Source organism: Hoplias malabaricus, chromosome 9, assembly GCF_029633855.1.
Source record: "Hoplias malabaricus isolate fHopMal1 chromosome 9, fHopMal1.hap1, whole genome shotgun sequence".
NCBI classification, from domain to species: Eukaryota; Metazoa; Chordata; class Actinopteri; order Characiformes; family Erythrinidae; genus Hoplias; species Hoplias malabaricus.
In genome coordinates, this window is record NC_089808.1 from 20,389,105 (window position 1) to 20,406,298 (window position 17,194).

The 17,194-nt window shown below is 41.6% G+C and overlaps 1 protein-coding gene across 2 annotated transcripts in view; it reads left to right on the forward strand.

Annotated features, from left to right (window-relative positions):
• Window positions 1-17,194, forward strand: part of carmil3 (capping protein regulator and myosin 1 linker 3) — a 100,342-nt gene that overhangs the window by 67,158 nt on the left and 15,990 nt on the right. For both annotated transcript variants that reach the window (XM_066681083.1, XM_066681084.1), the window contains exons 19-28: window positions 295-391; window positions 3,706-3,760; window positions 4,655-4,827; window positions 6,004-6,072; window positions 9,558-9,651; window positions 11,664-11,762; window positions 13,952-14,071; window positions 14,191-14,304; window positions 15,092-15,267; window positions 15,999-16,086. In XM_066681083.1, the coding sequence (XP_066537180.1) occupies window positions 295-391; window positions 3,706-3,760; window positions 4,655-4,827; window positions 6,004-6,072; window positions 9,558-9,651; window positions 11,664-11,762; window positions 13,952-14,071; window positions 14,191-14,304; window positions 15,092-15,267; window positions 15,999-16,086 (1,085 nt within the window). The remainder of the gene's footprint in view (window positions 1-294; window positions 392-3,705; window positions 3,761-4,654; window positions 4,828-6,003; window positions 6,073-9,557; window positions 9,652-11,663; window positions 11,763-13,951; window positions 14,072-14,190; window positions 14,305-15,091; window positions 15,268-15,998; window positions 16,087-17,194) is intronic.

Genomic DNA, 17,194 nt, shown 5'->3' on the forward strand with positions numbered 1-17,194 from the left:
GAGTGGGAAAATGGGTGAGTGTGTGAATGACATTAGTGACTCAAGGCAGTTCCATCAGATTCTTGTCCTTTAACGAGGAATAAAATGTATTTTATACAAAACACAATAGCACCCACTAGTGGAGAAGTCCCTAAATGTGTGAGTATGTGAGAAATGCAAGTGAGTGAGTTACAAGCCAAGTCCAACAGATGTTTGTCATTTTAAAACATAGAAAAAGGACCATTTCAATGTCCCCACTAAATCATTTCTTCTGTGTAACACATTTTGGTTTATTTGTTTGTTTTTTCACCTCAGGTCTGGATGCTGATCTTCTGTCTGTCATCCCCGCCTTCTCCAGACATCCCTCCCTCAAGCACCTGCTGTTGGGCAAGAACTTCAATGTCAAGGGCAGGTATGTTCTGAGAATTTCATATAGAAACTGACCAGTGTGGACATTTTGTTTCCAGTACTGCTTTTACAGTCTTAAAAATTGACCCAATTATTACCCAATGTTTACACTTAAGGCAATGGGCAGATGCTTGTATCTAAATGAGTATGACTTTTCATTTCAATTATATTCCTGATTAGGCAAATGCAGTGTTAGGAGTCTTGCCCAATGACTCTTATTGGTGTAGTGTTGTGTTCCTGCCAGAGTTGAGAATAGAACCCTAGAATGCCATATTGTCAATTTTGGCAGCTGAAGTTTTAGTCTTAGTCTTTTGACATAAATATTTATTAATTAGTTTTAGTCTAGGTTTAGTTGACAAAAACAAATATTTTAGCCCAGTTTTAGTCCAATAAATAATTTTAAAAATTAGCCTAATTTTAGTCATGTATTTATTTAGTTGTTCATGTCTGCTGAGAAAAATAACACATTAAAATACAGTAAAGAACAATTCCCTCACATTTAATGGAGTGTTATGGAGCTGTACTTGACCTGTGGGTGATTTATCAAGCTTAGTTGTTAGGGCGTAATCACTAGATATAGCATATTACAGCTATAGTGTTGTTTGTAAAATGTGTGAAGCAGCAATCACAACAAACTTGGTAGTTCATAATAAACTCACATCAACCTAATATTCCTTTTAAAAGTCTTTATAGATGTATACCCTAACTAGAGATATCTTGAGGTAATGTCCAGCTCGAGGATCCTGGAGTTGTGGGTTCAATCCTCGGGTCACTGTCTTTGAGAAGATGTGGTGAGTTCTCCCTGTGTCTGCATGGGTTTCCCCCAGGTTCTCTGGTTTCCTTCCACATTCGAAAACATGTCTGTAGGTGGATTAGCTGTGTGAAATTGCCCAGTGGTGTTAGTGAGCGAATGAGTTTGTGATTCTCTGCGATGGACTGGAGCCCTCTCCAGGGTGTGTTCCTGCCTGGCAGTGATGTGATTGCATTTAACCTTCACACATTTCTCTGCAAACCGAATGGTCTTATATTGTGGAAACCATGGATTCCAAACTTCTGAGCTTATGAGGTGTAATGTACCTTTAGGAAAGGTTTTGTGAGTCTTCTCACATGAAGAGCAGTGGACAGCTGGAAGCTGAATGAAAATATCTGAAAGAATCTACTTTTTTACTTCAGAAGCTATTTAGACTTCAAGAAACTCTCCCAGTCAGTGCATACTGTTCTATTCCAGTTCTCTACACTCTTCAACCAAGAAATCAATGTTCTTGCACATGTTTACCTCAGTTGAAAATGGGGACGAAGGGTGAAAGATTTATACGGAGGCTGCATTAACAGAATACAAAGTCACTATATGTAAGGGGTGTCTAGAAACATTTGCCTTGCATGCCATTAGATGATATTACTTTGATTATCTCCTAATAATTGCACATGTCAAATCTGGGGTAAGACAAAAATCAGAAGACTGTGTAGTGGATAACTTCACTGCCCTACAAACAGCTGGCTATGGTTTGAGTCTCAGAACTGTGGTACACTAAGGGTTCTTGGTAAGACTTATATTGCATCCTAAATGTATTAGGCAGGCGATCTTAACATTTTGGTTCATTAGGGTACATTTCCTATAGAACAACATTTATCTCAGACAAACATATTTTGCTGCACTTAAGATTCACTTACACCATTTAAAAGGAAAGAAGCCCTCTACCTCTTGTCAGGGGGCTAAAGAGTCCCACTGTTTTATATGGAGCAGAAAAAGACAGTTGCACCCTGTTAGCCATAGTAACATTTTTGTCTTAAGATCTAATGGAAAGCATTTAGCATGATAACCTCCTGTGCTTTTTTTGCCCTTGTGAATATATTTATTATATTTTTTATTAATGAATACTGTTGTCTCATTCTTGTCACCCTGATACTTAGAGGATAATTATTTATTGTGACTGTCTCTCTAAACGATTTTTCTGTTTTGGCTTAACGTTTAAAAAAATTGTGCTCCATGTCTGAAAATATCAGATGATTAGTGAGGTTTCTAAACCACAAGCTGAATCTGAAATATCTCACTAACCTATGTAGTGCACAGTGTATGTCATAAAGTAACATTTTCTGCACATATGTAGTGTGTTGATTGTTGGATTATGAAGCTATAATGTTCATGTCTACCCACTGAAGTGTAGTAGTCTTAGATTTATTATGTGTGAAGTGTAATATTTGGATCAGCGTTTCAGACAACTTCAGAGATCTTGTGGAGTTCATGCCTTGATATTAAAACTGTTACGTACACAGTAATAGACGAGTGGCTTTAAATGTATGACTAATATTGATTTTGAAACAAAAGGCAGAGAAACTGTTAAACAGGTCAAGAAAATCCAACCAGGACGTAGGGTTAGAAGTGTCAAAAACTGCAATAAAAACAGAATAACACACCAGCAGAACTTCTGAGGAGTTGCAGGGAGCCGAATGACTCACACCTCCAGCTGTGGAGCTTTTCACAGCCGAGAAGCGAAATGTTCACGACTTCCCGAGTCAATTTCCAGGACATGAATGCCTATGGGTTTGAATTTAAATCACTGAAAAGCAGGTCTGGTTTCAAATATTTCAGTAGTAGTATCAGGACTATTATTTTGACCTCAATTCCAGTTTCATAAACAGTACAATTTAGCAATAATATAAGAGAAGAGTTGCTGTAATGCCAATATGTTACATTATATAATAGCATGAACCTGTTATGCAACAAACATGTTGTGGTTTGGTTCCAGCTGGGGAAAAATCATTCAGGTTCCAGGAATAGTTAATGTTGATAGAAATGTGAACAGGAATAGAACAAGTTCTGCCTCAACTGTCTTGTAAATGCTGGCATTGTTGCTAGGTTACGTGTATTTTGCAGAGTAATACTTAAAAAGCTTCAGACATAGTGCCAGTATTGTGAAATATTGGCACTCCTAGAACATCTCTCAGCTAAACACATTGCAGGGTCAGAACTAACTTTGGAATCATTTGTCAATACTTTCATAAAATATATTGTTCTTCCTGTTATGACACAACAATTATACTGAAAACCAGTCAGACTTTATCTACTAAACCTTTTATAAACCAGACTGCCCTAATTAGCAAATTTGTGGGTTGTATGTTGGTATGTTGTATGGTTATATATATATATAGGGGGAGAGAGAGAGAGATTTCTTTTATTATTACATACAACCCACGGTAGATGAAAAAATCAATTTGCTCAAATATATATTTTTTGTTACGGAGAAGGGACCATATCAATCTATAGTCTCTCTCTTTTCCTCTGTCCTCTTATATTTCTGCCTTTCTTGTCCTCTTCAGGGCACTGGATGAGATCCTACAGAAGTTGGTGCAGCTTGTACAAGAAGAGGAGTGTGTAAGTGCTCCCTTCCTCTCCCACACACACTTTGCCAACGGATACAAACATGAACCATCCATTCTTTCTGTTCTTCCTCAAGCCTGCACTCTAAAGACCTGCTGCCTGCATTACAGCCCGGCTGAATGATTCATCTATCTATCTCTCTCCCTTCTCTTTCTTCTCTCCACTCCCGGGTGTGTAGCTCCCTGACTGCAGATAGCACTATGAGCTCCCTCAATTATTTACAGCTGTTTATACTGATCACACTCTCTGCATCGTTCAGACACACACACACACACACAGACACACACACAAACACACTTAATCATGTGTTATTTTCAAGTTAGAATGGCAATTAATAGAGAATCTGGGACTCCTAACAACCATGCAACCCTGGGTAGACCACCACAACAGCCCTCATCAGATAAAAAACACTTTCAACTTGCAGCTTTACTCTTTCTTCTGATCAGATATGTGTTTGTGTCTATCCTTCTACTGTGAGAGGACACCTCAACATCATGGATCTGAAAGGATGCTTAGCTGCTGAGAAGCTCTTATAGTGAAACATAGTAATATGCAATACTACAATTAGTGCCTGTTTCTATCTGCACTCACCTGCCCCTTCACAGCTCAAACAACATGAACGTCGTCCACGGAATTGGTTCTTTAGGGTTATGATGTCAGAAACCACAGCTGTCTGGACACTGCAGTTTCAAAGTGCAAATGTCTATGGTTGTTGGCTGCTTAGTTAACTCATGATAAACACCACATGGACATGCTAACAAGGTTATACTCTTGGTTTTCACTGGAGGGAGTCTTTAAGAGTGTTGATGAGTCCTATAGTGGAGGTACGCCATTTTGAAAATAACCCATCTCAATATTCTTCTCTCTGCTCCTGCTGGTGTGGATCAGACTCTTCAGAGTCTGTCCTTAGCCGAGTCCAGGCTGAGGTCGAGGGGCACGGTGCTGGTCAATGCTCTGGGCAGCAATGCCTGCCTGAGGAAGGTGGACCTAAGTGGAAATGGCTTTGAGGACACAGGGGCCAGGATGCTGAGCAAAGCCCTGCAAATTAACACCACTCTCAGGTAATGAACACAGTTTTATTTTTTTTACACACTAATAATACCTGCACTCTTTAGGCTGAATGTGATCAAAACCAGACAGCCATGTTCCAGCATCTAGTCTAAACTACATATAGCAACATTGCGGTGCTAGATGATTAGTTGTGGATCATAAACAACTACGGTGTCACATCAATGTCAAAATTAGAGGGTCGCTATAACACCAGGTGAAAAATATAAACATGTTATATTCCAAGGCTCTCCCACACCATAGTACAGTGAGAGTGGGTGGAATAAAAACTAAACATAGTTAGTGAACAGGAGACGACTCCCAAACAAATGGAGGTAGGGATTGATTCTTCGCAAATGATTCAGAGAGTCAATTCTCTGAATCGATTAAATTTTCTAACTCCTTCCTACAGCAAAAATTATTTCTAAATTTTTATCTATGACTCTCTGCCCTAGGGAAAACAGCAGCTCCATATACAGTCTATGAGGCGGGCAGACACAGAACCAGGAGACATCAGCCAATAGCATTCATGCATTTCTTTTTGCAGCAACAATATATACACTCTACACAAATGAGCCAAAACAGTATAACCAACGTTAGAACACTCCATGTTAAGCAAGTGGCCATAATATTTTGGCTCATCCGTGTCCTCCCTGATTATGCTTGCTAAACAGATGCATAATCCCTGACCAAGATGAAAGATGGGTTTGAATGATGTAACATATTTTGAGTATATTAAACGTTATGAATATTAGATGCAAAGAATGTCTAATCGCATGCTGAGGGAGGCTCAGAGAAAGGCAAGATCACCACTTTTCATAGAGGATTTGCTGACAACTGGCATGCATCTGATATATTTTTAATCTAGTCCAGAGGTCTTCAAATCCGGACCTTGGATCCGGCTTCCGGGCCAGGATTTTAAGGGCAGGACAGCAGCTGAGCTACTGATACCCAAAATCATTGCCAACTTAATGGGACACAGTGGAACATCCAAATGAGCTTAGGTTTACTGTGCTCAATGCCAAATGCTGGCAAGAGGGGTATAACTCCCCTTCCCCCATCCCCAAAACAACCAGCTGAGTTGGGCTGTGAAGCAGTGGGGCTGCGGTCTGGGCTAGTGGTGTCTACAAACATATGGCCATGTATTGTGTAGTTGTGTATTTATAACACTGTCTAATTTCTTCTTAAAGGAGCGTGACATGGGATCGGAACAATACCACCGCCACAGGGTTTCAAGATGTTGCACGTTCTTTGGAGCAGTAAGAACCACACACACAAACACTCTATCTCACACAAACACACACACACACACACACACACACACACACACACACACACACACACACAATTAATATCAGAAGCCACTTACTCACTCTTATTTGTTCACAAACTACTAGACAGAGAGGACTCTTCATTTATTTTCCATTTAATAGAGAATATGGGACTCTTAACAACCATGCAACACCTGGTAGACCACAACAACTACCTTCAAAATAACCAGCCCTCAGTACTCTCCTATTAAAACTACTCTCCTACTTCACTCTAATTTCAAATCAGTGTTGGTATTTATCCTTAAACTGGGAGAAGACACTTCAACACCATGTGTCTGAAAGGATGTGCAGCTTATAGTGAAAAGTAATAAAGCAATGGGCAATATTGCAATTAGCTCCTGCCTCTATATCCACCTGCCCCTCCATTACTTACCTGCAGCTCAAGGGGATTGGTTCCTTAGGTTAATGATGTCAGAAACCCTGGCTGTATGAATCGACCTGTTTGAGATAGTATTTGGGGCATTAGGTTAAACACTTGATAAACACACACACATTATGTGGCAGTTCCATTTCCTTCCGTATTAACTGTATGAAACCGAACGTCTTGCCAATGATCCATATGAGAATTTGGTGCCTCAATTACTTAATGCTTCGTCTGTGTTTTCGATCACTATATTACAGATGCACAGGGCTTTAATTTAAAGCAAGTTCATTTCAATTTATATTAGTGACTCTATAGATCTGGCGTGTGAGTGTATGTCACCCTTTGAAGGACTGACGCCCCATCATGACCCTGAATTGAATATAACTGTGTTAAATACAAAAAAATAACCATCCTTTACTGTTGGAGGAAATTGCTTTACTTTCAGAACAGATTTCTGACCAGTATGCAGTCATTGTAGACTTTCAAAGTATGGGAAACAAAGTATTCAGAGCAACAGATGGACAACAGTTTGTAAATGTAGAACTGCAAATATATGGCCAGTGGAGACAATGAATAAAGAAAGAAGTTAATTATAATGTTTTGGCTGATTGATATGGGTCCCAGATGTGTACTACACACCAATACTGTACAATATATACTATGTACTAAGCTTTAAATGGTATTACACAAAATATTAACATACAGGATGTAATAAATTGTTGACAGCTATGACAGCGCATATCATTCCATATATCTCCCTCCACACTGCATAGTGCACAGTGTAAGTCATAAAGTAAATGTTTCTTCTCTAAAATATTGCATTGTATGTTACGTAATAAAACAGCTAAAACCTTGCCCCTTGGTAACATTTAGTAAATTTGTCTAGTGTAACAGTAGTAGGGCGGCAGGTCGGAGGTTGTGGGTCTGTGAGGAGTGTGGTGTGTTCTCCCTGTGTCTGCATGGGTTTCCTCGGGGTGACTGTCTGTGAGGAGTGTGGTGTGTTCTCCCTGTGTCTGCGTGGTGTTCCTCCGGGTGACTGTCTGTGAGGAGTGTGGTGTGTTCTCCCTGTGTCTGCGTGGGTTTCCTCCAGGTGACTGTCTGTGAGGAGTTTGGCGTGTTCTCCCTGTGTCTGCATGGGTTTCCTCCGGGTGACTGTCTGTGAGGAGTGTTGTGTGCTCTCCCTGTGTCTGCGTGGGTTTCCTCCGGGTGACTGTCTGTGAGGAGTGTGGTGTTTTCCCTGTGTCTGCGTGGGTTTCCTCCGGGTGACTGTCTGTGAGGAGTGTGGTGTGTTCTCCCTGTGTCTGCATGGGTTTCCTCCTGGTGACTGTCTGTGAGGAGTGTGGTGTTTTCCCTGTGTCTGTGTGGGTTTCCTCTGGGTGCTCCGGTTTCCGCCCACGGTCCAAAAACACACGTTGGTTGGTGGATTGGAGACTCAAAAGTATCCGTAGGTGTGAGTGTGTGTGTTGCCCTGTGAAAGACTGGCGCCCCCTCCAGGGTGTGTTCCCACCTTGCGCCCAATGATTCCAGGTAGGCTCTGGACCCACCGTGACCCTGAACTGGATAATTGGTTGCAGACAATGAATGACTGAATGAAGTGCACTATGTAGGGAGTAGGGCACTATTGTGGTAGCCAATATTTCTCAGCCATAAGAAGCTCCTTCCCTTCTGTTTTCTGTTGGACTGTGGGACAATACTGTCCATCATTAACATACAAAAATATTGACTGATTCTAAGTATGCGCTGTGGATATTTTTAGCATACTACTTGCTACACACTCAAATACTAGTTAGAATTAATAGTGTTTAATAGAATTAATAAGTGTGCAGTTGCGGTGCAGCTAGTGCGTGTTTGTTCAAGATACGTAGATAGTGTAAATATATTTTCTGTAGAGTATGTGTACTAGATTTCACCTCAAAATATTAACAACGCAGCAGTGCCCAAACTTTTGCACATGACCGTGCACCAAAACACATGTACATCCCTTCAAACACATTCAGTTCTTCGTCCTACAGACCATCGTCGTACAATTTGAGATTACTGTGTTTTACAGAAGCCCTGACATATGCTGGGTAGAGAGAGAGAGAGAGAGATTACATTGCATTTCATCACCTCTCCCTGACTTGTTTGGGATCCTCTCAGCTGGCGCTGGCTCAGTCGCAAAGGACTCATTCTGCTGCTTCTTAGAAATTTCCACAAGCAGCAACTCCAGCTCGACCTTGGAGTCACATTGAGATGTGCTTCTTTGGATCTCACTGAGCTATCAAAGTTAGCGCTGAAGAGTGGCAGGCTATAGATCAGCTCATCTTTTCTTCAAACGCAGAGAGACAGAGAATTGTTTCGTCTTTTGTGGGTGGGATAGTGCAGGAGTTCTGGGTTCACAGGGACAGTCACATTAACATTTTTAATTTAAAGGGTATATTTTATGAAAGAATTACTTGTTTAGAGTTACACTATGTGCTCATTCATTTGGGGACCTGGAGCCCCCCCCCACACACACACACACACACACACAGTGAAACACAACCAACGAGTCAATTTTTTGTGAGCTGCTTGGGATAAAACAATATAAAAATGTATTGCTTAATGAGAATTTATTATTTGTTTATTCAGGTTTTATTCCTTGCTAAAAAAAAAAAGCTGTGTTGTATAGTAATCCACCTTATAAAGTCAACTGGCATCAAAACTTTACTGCTACACCGTTTAAGGTGGACTAGGCTACAGTGTAACTGCTGCACTACATAAGGTGGAATAGAAAATAGATAAATAGAAAATGTGAATAGGTATCCGAATGTAACTGCTTCATCTTTTAAGATACATAGATTGTCAAATGTATTTTATGTGTTTGTTTTTGTGAGCATTTCTTAAGATTTATTTGTTAAGTAGATCTGTATTACAACATATTTTTCATTGTTCTGTTATATGAATGTCATTAGCAATTGGGTATAATTCACACTTTGTTAAAGCTATGTTGGGCAAACAATTGAGCATGAATTACTATCTCTCTCTCTCTCTCTCTCTCTCTCTCTCTCTCTCTCTCTCTCTCTCTCAGCAACTTCACTCTGCAGTATATGCCGGTCCCGCTCAGTGATGTCACTCAGGCCTACCGCAGTGCCCCCGAGAAGACAGATCAAGCGATGACCAAAGTGAGTAAACAACATTGTAACGCTACCGTTGGTTTCAGAATGCTTCACAAGAGCAAATGCAGTCCCAAGTAAACAGGTTATTTTCTATAGGTCATTTCTAGTCAGAACAGCCAATACATTTTTCATTTTCATTATTTAGTATTCAGTGTCTAGTCCATGCCTTTATTACAGCTTCCATTTTTCATAAGAGATCTGCCTGGCACCACCGTGCCCTCACTATACCATTCAGTAATGTTGTGAGGTGGCAATTTTAAATATTCCTTTGTGTCTGTTTTTTTTTCTTAATGATGGCTTGTGGCAGGGCGGCATGGACCTGAAGGTTGTTGGTTCGGTTCCGGCTCCGGGTGACTGTCTGTGAGGAGTGTGGTGTGTTCTTCCTGTGTCTCCGTGGGTTTCCTCTGGGTGACTGTCTGTGAGGAGTGTGGTGTATTCTCCTTGTGTCTGTGTGGGTTTCCTCCGGGTGACTGTCTGTGAGGAATGTGGTGTGTTCTCCCTGTGTCTGCCTGGGTTTCCTCTAGGTGAATGTCTGTGAGGAGTGTGGTGTGTCCTCTCTGTGTCTGCGTGGGTTTCCTTCGGGTCCTCTGGTTTCCTCCCACAGTCCAAAAACACACGTTGGTAGGTGGATTGGCGACTCAAAGTGTCCGTAGGTGTGAGTGAATGTTTGTGTTGCCCTGTGAAGGACTGGCGCCCCCTCCAGGGTGTGAACTGGATAAGCGCTTACAGATAATGAGTGAATGAATGAATGAATGGCTTGTGGCATGAGGGAAGGTGCTAAAGCCATGCCAGTTCCCATGCCCCACAGCTAAATGGCAAGTCAGGGAGAAGGCTGGCACCTCGATCCTTGGCATGTGTTTGAAAGCCATGTGGATGGCACGTTGGAGCTGGTGGGGCTTGTGCCTCATGACTCTCCTCATTCGGTTCAGGCATCAGGGCTGAGCCGGCAGGTATAAAGAGCCTGAGAGGGTTAAGGAAAGGTGGAACACAGCCCCACATCTTTTCAAACTCATGGTGATGAGTTGTCCCCTCACAAGCTTTCATGTCTTGTGGCTAAAGAAGATGTTTTTCGGTTTCTTTTGACTTTGCTTTTCTTTATGTTGAAGTAATGGCAATTTCCAACATTCTTAACAAGATATAAAATATCCTCAAATCTCTTTTTGGAACAGTGAAACTAGTGGCATGTGCAGGACAGTGGTACTCACAGTGTGGAACCACTTATCTAGGTCAGTGTAGACCACTGGGTAATCATGTGATCTCCGCATTATCAACACCCTCTATGCCATCTATCTGCTTGGGTGTGATAGTGCTGTATGAGATGCTATATTTGGCTCAAATCTCTCTCCAGTGGTGGACCTCCAGAGCTGTAGTAAATTGATACTGGTCACCAAAGACCATTTTCTTTAGGAGATTTGGCACCTGATTCTTTATTTTTATATGATTAATTATTAATATCCCAATATTTTAAGAGTTTTACCACTAATTTTTTTTCATTGCCAACACCACCTGTTTTCTAAGTTTCCCTTAACCAAGCCACTTCTTTCTGATCTCGCACTAACTGCAGCTGATGGCAAAGGGATCCATGCCGCAACGTTCCACCAGCTAGTGTAAAGCTTTCCTCCAAGGTTAGAAGCTGTTGTTCTAGCACAGAGGAAACAAACTACCTCTGAATGGCTTTGATTCCAGGAGAAATATTGGGTGAATGGGGGTCTGCGATCTTTGGCAGGGTACTCAGACGTTTGCCCCCTTTAAGTGGAAGCTGGTTCCAGTTGAAGTGGGTTCATCACCGCTCTGTGGACCTGAAAATCAGGGCCTCTTCTACGGAAGGTGACTTTGAGAAGGATTGGGCCAATCACCATATGCTTATCCTGACACATCAAGCATTTAATTAGGCGGATTTGCATACGACTGCAACACTTATCTGAATATCACTGTCACTGTAGAATACTGTATGCATGTTTTTAAAAACTCTCTTTCTCTTTCTCCCCCCCCCCCCCCCCCCCCCCCCCATCTGTCAGATCCAAAGAGCTCTTCTGAGGAATAATCAGACTCAGCGATTCTCTGAAAAGCAGGCATTAAGGTTGCACCAAGGCCTGGTCACCAGCACAGCAGAACAGGTACTCTATTTTAAAGATTGCCCCAACCTCCTCCTCATTTCTACACTCACTGTTCATTTGATCGGCTCCACTGACCATATAGGTGCACTTATAGTTCTACAATTACAGGCTGTAGTCCATCTGTTGCTCTCCATACTTTTTTGTATGACTTTCACCCTGTTCCTCAATGATCAGGACCACCAAAAAGCAGGTTTGGCTCATTCTCAGCCCTGTAGTGGCGCTAACATGGTGGTGGTGTGTTAGTGTGTGTTGCACTGGTAATTCACTGGAGTGAATCAGACACAGCAGTGCTGCTGCAGTTTTTAAACAGTGTCCACACCGTCCATACCTACCTCTTTCCTCCACCTTGTAGATATAAAAATATCTGAGACAGTAGCTCATCTTTTGCTGCACAGTTTGTGTTCGTTGGTGGACAGAGGGTGCCACCCACAGGATGGTATGGACTGGATATTTTTGGTTGGTGGAATGTTCTAGTATCACAGCTGTGTCTGATACATTCGCACACACAACAACCATGCCAGTGTCACAACAGCGCTGAAAACGATCCACCAGCCAAAAAAATACCTGCTTTGTGGGGGTTCTGTGGACAGTGGTACTGACCCCTTAAACACAGGGTGAAATGGGAATATGAAAGTATGCAGAGTGACAGTTGCATTACAGTATGTAGAACTACGGAGTGTTCCTAATGTCAGGAGAGCTGATCATATGGATACTGAATTCAGAAAGAAATAAGCTATATTAGGGCAGCATGGTGGCGCAGCAGGTAGTGTCGCAGTCACACAGCTCCAGGGGCCTGGAGGTTGTGGGTTCAATTCCCGCTCCGGGTGACTGTCTGTGAGGAGTTGGTGTGTTCTCCCCGTGTCCGCGTGGGTTTCCTCCGGGTGCTCCGGTTTCATCCCACAGTCCAAAAACACACGTTGCAGGTGGATTGGTGACTCAAAAGTGTCCGTAGGTGTGAATGTGTTGCCCTGTGAAGGACTGGCGCCCCCTACAGGGTGTATTCCGCCTTGCGCCCAATGATTCCAGGTAGGCTCTGGATCCACCGCGACCCTGAATTGGATAAGCGGTTACAGATAATGAATGAATGAATAAGATATATTAGGGTTGGGCAATTAATCAAAAATGAATCAAAATCGACTTTTAGAAATTCTGATTGACATAATCATGTCTATAGCGATTATATCAATTTTATTATTTTATTTTTTTAATTCTGATATGTCCCCAATGTGTGTTCATGTATTGTCCCTTTAAAACCACACTACCCCTCTGTAGTCACATGATTCTAACCACACGAAACAACATGGAGGAGAACCTAAATGCCAAATCCGACCGAGCGCCTCGAGCAGGTTGTACCAACGAAAAATACAACACCTGTGTTTTAGACTTCTTGTGTTTTTACTTTAATTTAGAAGACACTGAATAAAAAGAAGTCAAATGTAAACGCTGAGAAAAAAAACATTTCAGAGGCTGTGACCAAAGCACAGTGCTCAAAAAACATGAGAGGATCGAGCTCTCAGCAACATTAAAAAATATATCCCAGCTATAATACTGGAGCATGTTGGAGTCACTGAACTATGAGGGCAAAAAATACAAAAACAATATAATCGTTCATTAATCGTAATCGTGGTAAAATACCAATATTGATTTGTGCTCATATCGCCCAGCACTAAGCTACACAATATTAGTTTAAGGTGGAAACTGAAGTTTGCTGTAACACAACATATCCTGAACAAATCAGAAGTGTAGTGTTTGTCCTTCAGCACCACATATAATATCCTGAACGGTGCCTGTCACTTTCAGTCAAACTGATGTAGTGCAGCGCTGCGTAAATATTTAAACACAGCCTGTTGAATTGACTGATCCCAGCTACTTTGCTATGGATGCTCCGGTAGCATATTACCAACTTAAACATCACTACTACTGCTCAACGAATCCATTTCTTCCTCCTCTTCATCCTGCGCTCACACCCCCGAACATACCCCTGGAGCACAGGCACTGAATATTTCAAAGCACAATTTTTCCATAGTATATCATGTAGTAGGTCTGGGTGACCTTGCTCACATGTTTTTTTTTTATTATTATTTTGTTTTGTTTCATTCTGTATTCATTCTCCGCTCAAGCAACCTGACTCCTCTTTAATATGGTAATGCATGTTTCTTGGTCTCTGTCTCTCCCTCTGCCTCTCTCAGGTGATGGAGCGTCTGTGCGTGAGGGTGCAGCAGCAGGTGTGCATGCTGAGAGGAACAGGTGAAGGGGAGGAACTCCAGGCTGCCAGGCAGGTTCTGAAAGAGGCCAGAAACTCTCGAGCGGTAAGAAGTGGGAAAGATCAGAGGAGCAGGACGAGCCCTGAGATGAATCAGACCCGAATGTCTGTGCGGTTACTCGCCTCTGGTTTTTTGATGTCGCTGTCTTTTCTGGTCTCTCTCAGCTGTACCCATCTCTGTGTGAGCTGGCGCATGTGCTCTCCGTGGATGGACCGGTCAGACAGCGACTGGAGGCCCTGGCTGGAGAACTTGCCAAAGCTGCTGATAAAGAGCTACAAGTGAGGAGTTTCTGAATGGATGGATGGATGGATGGATGGATAGGAAGCTGGTTGATTGGATAGGGTTGTTCTGCTAGATTAATTGTTGGATGAACTAATAGACACATGTAATGAGCTACTCTTTGAGTGGATGTATGAATAGACAGAAGGTTAGGGTTATGATTCAAGGGGTGGGGGTGAACTGTCTGAGTTTGTGAGCTTCATATCTTCAGCTCTTGAGCTTCAGCTCAGCACAGCCTGACAGTGCATACCAGCATACGTGTTGGCAATAAAAAAATTTAAAAAAGGTTTTTGAGAGAGCAGATTTCAGAGAGTGGTGCTGGATGAACAGAAAAGTTTGAAAATAAGCAAAAATAAAATTGGTCATAGCTTTTTGTTTAGCACACTGCAGCAGATGGTTTTCCAATGAACTGAGGCTTGAAACACACATATTTAGAGATAGAGCCTCAAATCTTTGAGCACAAGTTGAGTGAAGGGTGAGTGTTTCTGTTTTCAGCTTCCTTCCTCTCTCTTTTAACCCAAACTCAGCGCTAAACTCACAACTGCAGGAGGCTTTTGGGCTTGTGTTCACACATTTTCAGTGTGAGACATCAACAGTCAGTGAGCACCCACAGCGCCCCCTCCTTGTGGCTCTAGTCTTGTGCTTAAAGGCACAGGACAGAAATATTATGCACATTTTGTTATTACACACATTATTATATTTTGAGATACCGTATTTCCATATATTTAAATACTGCTGAATACTGGTTGAATGTGTGTAAACCGAAATCTCTACCTCCTTGCCCAGGTGATCGTGGACTCTATGGTATCTCTGTGCCGGGAGCTGTGTCCACTCTCGACTGTGGCTGCAGAACAGCTATCTCCTCCTCTGTCCTCCATCTCTGAGCGTGTGTCCATCCCTCGGTCAGCTATCCGAACCGCACTCATGGAGAGAGCTGCTCAGGACATCAACCGGGCACTGGAGTAAGAACCTAAGTCTTCAGAATGTAGAACTGAGCTGCAGTTTAGTTCCCTAAAACTTGTGAAATCTACACTAGGTACTGGAACATTACTGTAAGGATTAGAATTAGAAAAAGAGGTTTATTTCTGAACAACAAACACTACTTAACTCCTCTTGGAGTTTTATCACTTTAGAGAATGTAAGTCCAGTGCTCCTCAGTTCAATGCTATGGGTTCTTGTGTAGCTGATCAGCAGTGGGTGCACCTTATATTAATGGTCATCCCTCATTAGAAGGTATGTCTACAAATATTTGGACTAGCACTCTTAAATTGAACGTGTTAATATTTTTTTATGCTAATTACTTTTTTACCAAATTTGGCCATGGTGTACTCCCATAATTCAATATGTTTTATACGTTAGATTCTTCAAAGTAGCCCACTTTTACTTTGATTATAGCTTTGCAGACTCTCTGCGTTCACTCGATCAGCTTCATGAGGTCATCACCTGGAATGGTTTTCAGTGAACAGCTATGGCCTCAGCAAGAGTTATTTTGTAGAACCGCTCGCCTTAAAGTATCCATCTTTAAAATCTTTAGTCTAAAGGAGGGATGATGAGTTTAATCACAATCAATTATTTTCATTTAGAGTTTTTTTTAAATCAACTGACAGCACTAGTTTGGGCATGCAATTCAAATCTTTCATTAGAGATATATGTATATCTGACTAATATCTTTCCCTCCTTCTGTCTGTCTCAGAGAGGTGAAGCTGTCTGTGGTGTCCTATCTCACCAACTCTGTAGTTGATCAGATTCTACAAGAGCTGTACACGACTCACAAGACCCTGGTACTTTATACTTTTTTAGTTTATCATGTTCATTCCTCATCGCTGTCTGCTTTACCCATCTACTTGCACTCTACCTCTGTAAGAGATGAGGTATGTAATGTTGAGCAGAGTCTGAAGGGCGTGCACTGCAACTGTGATCAACCATTGCAGAGCAATTACCTGATACAGAATACTTATCATAAATCATCAAAGTGTCTGTGCCTGTACCTTTACATAATAATGAGCCACTCATTGTTAACCCCATCCTGAGTGCACAGCAGAAGAGAGAAGAGCAGAAATTCTGGTGCTTAGCCATTTTTGCTAACCATCAGGCCACAGATGCCCCTAAAAGTGGTGTGTCAGAATACAGCTACAAAAGTTTGCAATCCACAGGTTCTGGTTTTAGAGGTTTTGTAGTGAAAATTGATATGATAAATTTGTACGTATATTTGTTGGCAAACGTGTCAAAGAGCTAATTCGCTGCTTGCTTTTAAGGCTACAGTGTGACACAAAGGCACACAGTGTCGTAAATATACCCGTCCTCACCTTACTATTAAAGTCCTGGATGACCCTGATCCCATTATCAGTGTAAGTTATATGTGTTTTTAAATTAAAATGTAGAAAAACTGTATGTGCTTTTACTTGCTGTGTATGTCCCTCCCACATGTTGGTCTCCGGCCTGCAGATATTTATAATTGCTCTATACATTCTGTCATTTGGTTTTTCTGTCGTGTATTTAAAATTAAATTTAATGAGACTATTTGTTTCTCCAAGTCAAAAACACATGGATATTCCATTCAGAAGATTTTAGTAAATGCCTTGTTTTACATCCTCTTCCCTGGTTACACAATACAATAAACATGCTGGAAAAATGCCACTTGCAGACTCACTCAGTTGTTACCCTAAAATAATATTAAGGCCGTATCTACATTGTTTCACTGAGTTCAGGCTTTGATATCCAGAGATTTAGAAATTGAAAGGAAATTCTGCTTTGTTTTTTCAAGCAGGTTTCTTTTTTCATATAACCAGGGAAGAGGAGATATAAACATGAAAGCATGTATTAAGTTGAAACATTGTAAGAATATTCTGAATTGGATATCTTAGTTAGCAGGTAGTGTTGGAGTCACAC